The following is a 7,612-nucleotide window of genomic DNA, read 5'->3' as shown; positions in this document are numbered from 1 at the left end:
TATTTACTTATGCCAATTTCTACTCAAATCCCTGTTAAATGCGCTAATATTACCAGCAATACTAATGATCATCGCGTAACACAGACAAACTGCGGTTCGCCATCCCGCCAATATCGTAACCAGCTGTCTTCCGCTGCTTTCTCACGTCACCGGCTTGTCATGGCTCTCCCACCATCACACCCCACAGTTAAGTAGCTCAAGTTCAGCCCACTTTCACCCAAGAGCCATCAAGCGGAAGCGGAGACACAGAGTAAACGAAGAAAGAGGAAGCGTGCGGTTGCAAATTTCTTCCACCAGAGGTTACTGCCGATTCGCCGAGAGACACGCGTGAATTTTTATAGTGGATTTCGCAATCACCGGGCGGATAGTTAGCACCAATGCACCAAAACAGACACCACATCAGCTATGAACGGACGACGCGGCCTCCACCATTCAGCGATCTTGTTCTGCGTTTGATGATGATGGGGTGAAAAGATTGCTTGCACTGCATCCACGGTGGAGGTCGTGGTGGCTCCCCAATTCCGTACGGTTAATTTACAATCCACTGTCAAGCGCGGACGCGAACACTATCACCGGCCTAGGACCGGGCCGGATTCTCAGAGGTAAGTGAGTGCCAACTATCACAGGAAGGGGACGGTGGATTCTACTTCTAAACGGCGACCGAATTAATGTCCCTCTGCTGCCTGGTGCATCCGAAGAAGAAGAAAAAATACACCAGCAAACTACATCGCCGTGCCAGAATGGCGGTGTGACAGGTCGGATGACGTGTTTTCACTGTGCAAAACACTCAACAAGAGGAGAAAAACAAAACCTCCCCAAAATAAAGATAATTTTCACACGACGGCTCCGCACATGGGGAACAATGATTTTCAGACAGAACTTGGCAGCGCACCAACACGCCGAACGGACGATTGTTTCTTTTGAAGGCGTCCGTTCATTCTAGGTGTCGCTAAACAGGCGCAGGCAAAGGTATTGTGTTTCCTCAACCTCAGCCAGCCAGCTAGCTAGCCAGCCAGTTGGCGCGATCGGCTCTGTGGCGCACTTGCGTCCGATGGGGTCCGGCTGAGGTGTCGGCTCATTTGTTCAAGCCGGTTAGACATTCAAATGGGATCGCGAATGGGTTTTGGGTTGAAGGTAATGTGGTTGTTTTTATTACGGAGGTTTGTTTTCTCATCCTCAAAGTCGGTTAAGAGCACGATATCAAAATCAAGGAAATGCATGCATCGTAGGTTGTATAAGGGAAACCCTAAACGGTTCTTCAAAATCCAATTATTCTTTCGCTGGTTGTTGCAGTGTTCCTGTTGACAATGGACAGTGAACTTGATGCTGAAATTGATAAAAAAAACTCAATAAAAGATAAAAATACACAATTAAGTTTAATGATTTTTAAATGAGTTTATTACATTTATTCAGCCCGTGTGTTTATGTAGAGTTGTTTGTCTCGATTAATATTCAGCTAACTACAAAAAAGGTTGTTTGCCATCACAAGCTGAGAAGAAAGGTGGTGTTTGTGTTTTATGTGTGTGTCTGTGTCTGTTACAGGTATGGGATTACACAGATTTCAATGCTCAATGCTATCAATTTAACAGAGACCACTTGCTGCTGCCGAACGATTGCTGTCACCCATTTTTAACCCTACCATTACGCTAAACTGGGCGTACTAGAACGCATCCACCGCACATTTCGAAATTGTGATGGAATATCTGTCCAATTGATACTCAACAAGGAATCGCAAAAAGGAGAGAGAAAAACACAAATTAAATTAACAATCATGCTACAAAACGATCATCATCATCTTGATAGTGAAGAAAATCTAGCGTCTGTGGGTGCATCGCTCGCTCTCGTTCTCTTTATACATAATTGGGGTGCAGGAGATGACTAAGACTAACTCTGTCTGGTAACTTATCGTTTCGACTCGTAGGACGCACAGTTCACCTACTTAAACACAACCAGTTCACCTCATCAGTTTCATAATTTATCTTCGGTTTCATTGTTTCTAGTTTTCACTCCTTGATTCACCGCTTTTATTCTGTTCCCGTTTTGATACAAGCGCACCAAGAACTCTGAAGCACACAGTGACCAGTGGGTGCGATTGTGGGGCCTCTTAGGCCATGCCGATTCGCTTCCGCTTTCACTTTCACACCTGCACGCGTTTTCATTTTTCAAGACATTTAAATATTCACTCCACTTATCGATTGGGTTCAGTACGATCGCTTCAGTATCGGTTATTTTAGCTCTTGCCGGTGGTCTCATTTTCGTCGCTCCCCTTCGTTCGCTCGCTGGGTCGCGCGCAATCGGGATAATTCGATCACCCAATATTCTAATCACGCGTTCGGTTAACACAGAACAATGTCAGACACTTTCCTACACGACTTCCTAGCTCGACGTTATTACGGGGTTTTAAGTTCTTAGGTTTTCGATACGCTCATTGGTAACAATAGTTCGATAAGTTGAGGTTGTGTGCTCGTTTGCCTTTCCTTTTTTTTGGGATATGTGTATGTGTGTGGTTCATTATTTACATAACTGGTTCATTGTGTCTAGCATTTGTGAGGAAAATTATGGAAGGTGGTGTGGTTGCGAAAGTTTACAAAATGATGTCTTTTGGTTTAGTTCTGGAAAGTACTAGATGAGGAGTAATTAAAATAAGTTAGGGAAAAGAGGAAAAACAATGAATTAATAAGAACAAGAAAAGGTAGAAAGAAACAGTAAGCGAATTAGAAAGTAAAAGAAGATTCGTGATAAACGATTAGAGAGAGTATTTTAGTGCAACAATCTTTTAGTTAGTTATGAAAATAAAAAGATGAGAGGAAAAAATGTAGATTTCAGGTTAAGGTAAATTTCTGAAGAAAAAGTAGAAAAAGATCAACCAAACACATTAGAGTGTTGAATATTAGAGTAGTTGAATGAAAGAAGTCCGAACAATAAGATAATAGAATGGAACAACAAATAAAAGTTTGAAAAGAACAAAAGAATAGGGTAAAAGATTATTGGAAGAAAAAAGAAAAATATGAATACAGGTAAGTGGAAAGAGAAAAACACAAGAAAATGAAGAGAAATATGAAATAAGAAAAACACTAGAAGAATAACAGGAACATCAGTCTTAAGGGTGGAAACATTAACCTGTAGCTTATAACGTGTTACAAGTACACCACAAACAGTAATTTGAGATGAAGATAAAGCAAGAAAGAGAAAGAAAAGGAAGTAGAACAGTGTTTTAGTTTAATTTTATAAAAAAGTAGTTTGTATTTTAACCGTTTTCTTAACAGACGTATCTGCCCTGACTCTGGATGAACGCAAACGAACGAATAGAGCACACTACACTACATACAGCTTAACCATCAAACTAAAGATGAACAAATTTACAAAAAAAGAAAACGAAAGAAAACATTTCCATCAAGTCTTATCTACAACCAGCCGTACCAAAAAGGGTGTTTGTGTGTATGTTTCTTGTGAATCTTTGTGCAAAAAGTAGTACTTAAGTAGGTATTGTGTCGAACGATTTGTTTCATCGGTCGCTGTACGTCACTAGAGAGAGAGAGAGATAGATATATATAACTGTATGTATGCTACATTCGTCCCTGTTCCCCTGTCCACCCAATTGCTTCACGCAATGCACTCAGCGAGTGCATCCTCTTCTATACACAACAAAAAAAACGGCAATAATTATAATAACATTAATAACGTCGCAGTAGCAAATAAACACGAATATCTTAAACGCTATGTACAGGTATTTAAGTTCCTTTCGAATTGCTTCACTTTTCACTGCTCTAGCTGTCACAAGAGTGTATGTGTGTTTGTGTGTGTTTGTGCTATTGTTTTTCGGTTAGTAGCTGCCTGCGGTTGAATCGAATTCGATGTTGTCCTCCCTCCGAAATTTCGCTTCCCCATTTTCGCCTTCCTTACATTTGCGCCGTCTTTGTGTGTCTTCGTTCGACTCCATTCTTCGTCCCGGTTTGGTGCGAAAGAATATCCTGCGAGTCTAACTTGTCTTTGGTTCGTGTGTGTTTGTGTGTATCATGTGTACAAAACGCAACGTAGAATGGACAATGGGTAGCTAATAAAGGGGACATCTCCGACCGTACCATACTGGACTGCTGCTGCTGTGGGCTGTTTGGGAGGAAAAGTGAGATGCAACCCAGCATGCAACGGAGCAGTCCCCGGCTCTGGACCGACCAAAAAAAAAGCAGTGAACAACGATTCCCCGCAACGCTTCACCCAAAAGCGCACCAAATCACATGTGGTCGCCCATGTTGGACAGGTTCAGCGCGCTGCGACATATCTGGTTGATCTCCGGGTTGCTGTGGTTCATCAGGTGCATGTACAGCTGCTTGTACAGCGCGATCTCGTTGTTCTTCTCCTCGATCTTGCGTATCAGCACGTCCTTCTCCTTTAGCAGCGTCTTCACCTTTTCCTCGACCTCGCGCGACCGCACCTTCGCCTTTTCGCGCGACTTCCGCACCGCGATGTTGTTCCGCTCGCGCCGCCTCCGGTACTCGTCCGTGCCCTTGTCCACCACCTTTTGCTGCGTTTTGCGCCCGACGTGCGGCAGCATCTTGCTGTGCTTGGTCAGGTTGGCGAGATGGGCGGCGCCGGACAGATGCGGTAGCGCCTGATGGTGCAGCACGGTCGCGGGCGTTAGGCTGGAGAAGCTGTTACCGTTGCCGTTGGTGACGTAGCTGGGGGTGGTGCCGCCGCCCCCGGACGCACCGAGCGCCCCGGGAACACCGTTGGGTGTTGCCGCGCCACCGCCGCCGGCCCCCGGCAGCCCCGGGTACCCGTTGATGGTGCCCATAAACTGGGCGCCCCCGGAGGCACCGTTCGCGAGCAGCTGCCGGCGGTACTCGTTCGGGTCGACGGGCTCCTCCTTGATGTTGGCCGAGTCGGCGGACGAGCCGACGGAGCTGTTCTCGTCGCTCGAGGTGCTGCCGTACGCGGCGCCCGTATGCACCGGCTGGGGCATGTAGGCGAGCGAGCGCTGGTAGCTGTTGCCACCGTTCGAGTGCTGCGAGAGCCGGGCCTGCTGGAGCTGGAGCGCCTTGGCGGCGGCCGTCTGGACGAGCGGGTTCGCCATCGTACCGTTGGTGCTGCCGACCGTCACCATCTCGGTGAAGATGCCGAGCGCTTCCGGGTCGCGGAACTGGTCGTCGATCAGGTGCTGCAGATCGAGCGAGATCTCCTGGGACGTGAGCTCGTCCAGCTCGGACTGGGAGTACTGGATTTGCTGCAGCATCTGCTTGGACAGGAGGTTACCGTTGGAGAGCAGACCGCCGGACGCACCGTTGGTGGCGGCGTGCTGACCGAGCTGCACTTGCTGCTGGGGCTGAACCTGCTGCTGCTGCTGTTGGACCTGCTGCTGCTGGACCTGCTGCTGCTGGACCTGCTGGTGCTGCTGTTGCTGCTGCTGCTGCTGCTGCTTCATCGCCAGCGTGTTCTGATTAATCGCGGTCGGTGAGTTGTTGTTGTTGTTGGTCGGCGAGGCCCCGTTGGCCGTGCCGTTCGCACCGTTCACGCTATTGTTCGCGGCCATCGTTAGCTTCTTGATATCACTGCGCACTTGGATTTGATTCGTATCGTACATTTGCGGCGATTCCATATTTTTGGCCCACTATTCACTCGCTCGTGCCAAGGGGTGGATACATAAAGAGGTGAGGCGAGGAGTACACAAATTCACTCACATACACGACACTTCTAGGCACGACACAAAATCATAGAATTATTGCACGATTTTTCTTCCGCTTTACTGCTTTCCATTCACACAAACGCCACTAAATTGCACACTGGATTATGTTTCAATCTCTTTGCCACCAGCAATTGCACCTTAACCTTTCTCCAAAACACTACAGACACGTGTCAGTCCTTCTTATGCTCTTTTTGTATAATATTTCACCTTTCCGATAGAACAACTGTATCAAGTTTGTTCAAACACTCACTGCACACGAAGAGAAAACAATCGATTGCAACACTTTGGTACACTTGGGCACTTGTCACCAATCAAAACGGTTTCATTTGTTGTAGATCCAGAAGTAGAAATAATCCATGATTTATTCAACTGTTCGCTGCGTTCGGCATCACCGCTGGCTGTTTTGCTGTGACAGGTAACAGCAGGGAAGCATTAACGGCCGTTTCGGGAAAAGTGCGGAAAATTCTGCACCAGTGAAAAAAAACGCGCGACAAAATCCGCACATACACACCACGAGCGCGGGCTACCTCGGGGGCTAGCGCTTGTTTTGCCCCGGTCGGCCAGCTTTTTTTTTGCGAAAGATGTTGGTGGACGGTACACTTTCTTAAGACTGAAGTCTTAAGACTATGATGCAACTTGTTATATATTAACACACTGCTTCTTTCGCTTGCGCGCGCGCGTGTGTGTGTATGTTTGCGCGAGTGCGCTTGCCTGCTCACACACTCACTCACTCTCACTAGCGCTCTCACTTTCGCTGAGCGCGCTCTCTCTCTTTCTTCTCTCTTTCTCGCGCTCTTGATGACTTTCCCGCTTAGTAGTCAGTGCGGACGGTCGGGCGCAGTAGTGGTGGTAGTAGGTAACACTAACAGTAGGGGCTAGTGGTGGTGGTGGTGACCCCACTCCGTTTTGGGGTGGACAGGGATGCACCAGTGTGTCCCGGTTTCGATCTCACCCCCTTCTTGGGGTGATTTACTACACGCTATCTCGGCACCGCACGATCGCACCCGATCTCTGGCACGATCTGCTGCTGCTGCTGCTGCGTGGGCTCTCCCGGAATCACGAAAGCGACGGGGCGGAGTGGGGGGGAAGATCTGCACAGTGAGGTTTGCCGTGATGCCGTGTCCCAAAACTGTGCCCAGCCGTGGGGAGCGAAACGTGTGTGCGCGCGCGCGTGTACGATCGGTTGCGCTGTTTGAACGAGAGTGAGCCAACCGCTGCGGTGTAGCAACACGACTATCAAGCGCCAACCGCTCGGGTCCGCTCGGTTGAGACGCGACGCGAAATTCGCTCACACACGCACCCCAAAAAGCTCTCGCTCTCTCTCTTTCTCTATGTCTCGTTAGTATCGGGCTTACCCTTTTCTGGGAACGGAGTGGTGCGCTAATCTTGAACCGTGAGCTGCCCGATGCGTGGTGGGAAAGTGAGAAATGGTCCAGCGTCCTCAGCATAGTTGGAGCAAGCGGTGGGCAAAATTGTTTTCGAAAAGATATGACATCTTTTTAATGGAAAAATTTAAACTATAAACTGATTGAGAGAGTAATATAGAGGTTATTTGAGCTACAGATATTAAAGACGACTGATATGAAATATTCTGCTAATTTAATACAAAACATTAAGCAGAGCTCCCAGTTAACGATAACACAAAACATAGTATTTATATTATTGTTAAATTGAGGTTCTTCATTGATCATACATACATAAAGTATTAAAAAAAATACAATTTACTAACCAAAGGGCTCTTATTTTGACATTTCTTATGACAAATTTCAAACAACTTCCCATAGTGTAATGGCGACGCCTGGTCACTCTCACTCTTGCCGGCCGTTCAGATAACGGTAGCCAACACCAGTATCCATTTTCTCACACACATACACAAACACAGGTGGTTCCCGTGTTTCACCCTCTCCTCTTTTCTCTTCACCCTTACCTTGT

The 7,612-nt window shown here is 47.2% G+C and overlaps 1 protein-coding gene across 1 annotated transcript; it reads right to left on the bottom strand.

Moving 5' to 3' along the window:
• Nucleotides 1–1,370: 1,370 nt before the first annotated feature.
• Nucleotides 1,371–6,967, bottom strand: LOC120957284 (CCAAT/enhancer-binding protein). The gene has a single exon (XM_040379400.2). It carries the CDS (start codon nucleotides 5,591–5,593, stop codon nucleotides 4,232–4,234), a length of 1,362 nt encoding a protein of 453 aa, XP_040235334.2. The 5' UTR covers nucleotides 5,594–6,967; the 3' UTR covers nucleotides 1,371–4,231.
• Between the last annotated feature and the right edge of the window lie 645 nt (nucleotides 6,968–7,612).

Source organism: Anopheles coluzzii, chromosome 3, assembly GCF_943734685.1.
Source record: "Anopheles coluzzii chromosome 3, AcolN3, whole genome shotgun sequence".
NCBI classification, from domain to species: domain Eukaryota; kingdom Metazoa; phylum Arthropoda; class Insecta; order Diptera; family Culicidae; genus Anopheles; species Anopheles coluzzii.
Note: the sequence above shows the minus strand (reverse complement) of the source record. Positions and strands in the feature narration are given on the sequence as shown.

Bases quoted from the DNA above. Each gene is read 5' to 3' on its own strand.
- LOC120957284 (XM_040379400.2), bottom strand. From the start codon at position 5,593: ATGGAATCGCCGCAAATGTACGATACGAATCAAATCCAAGTGCGCAGT.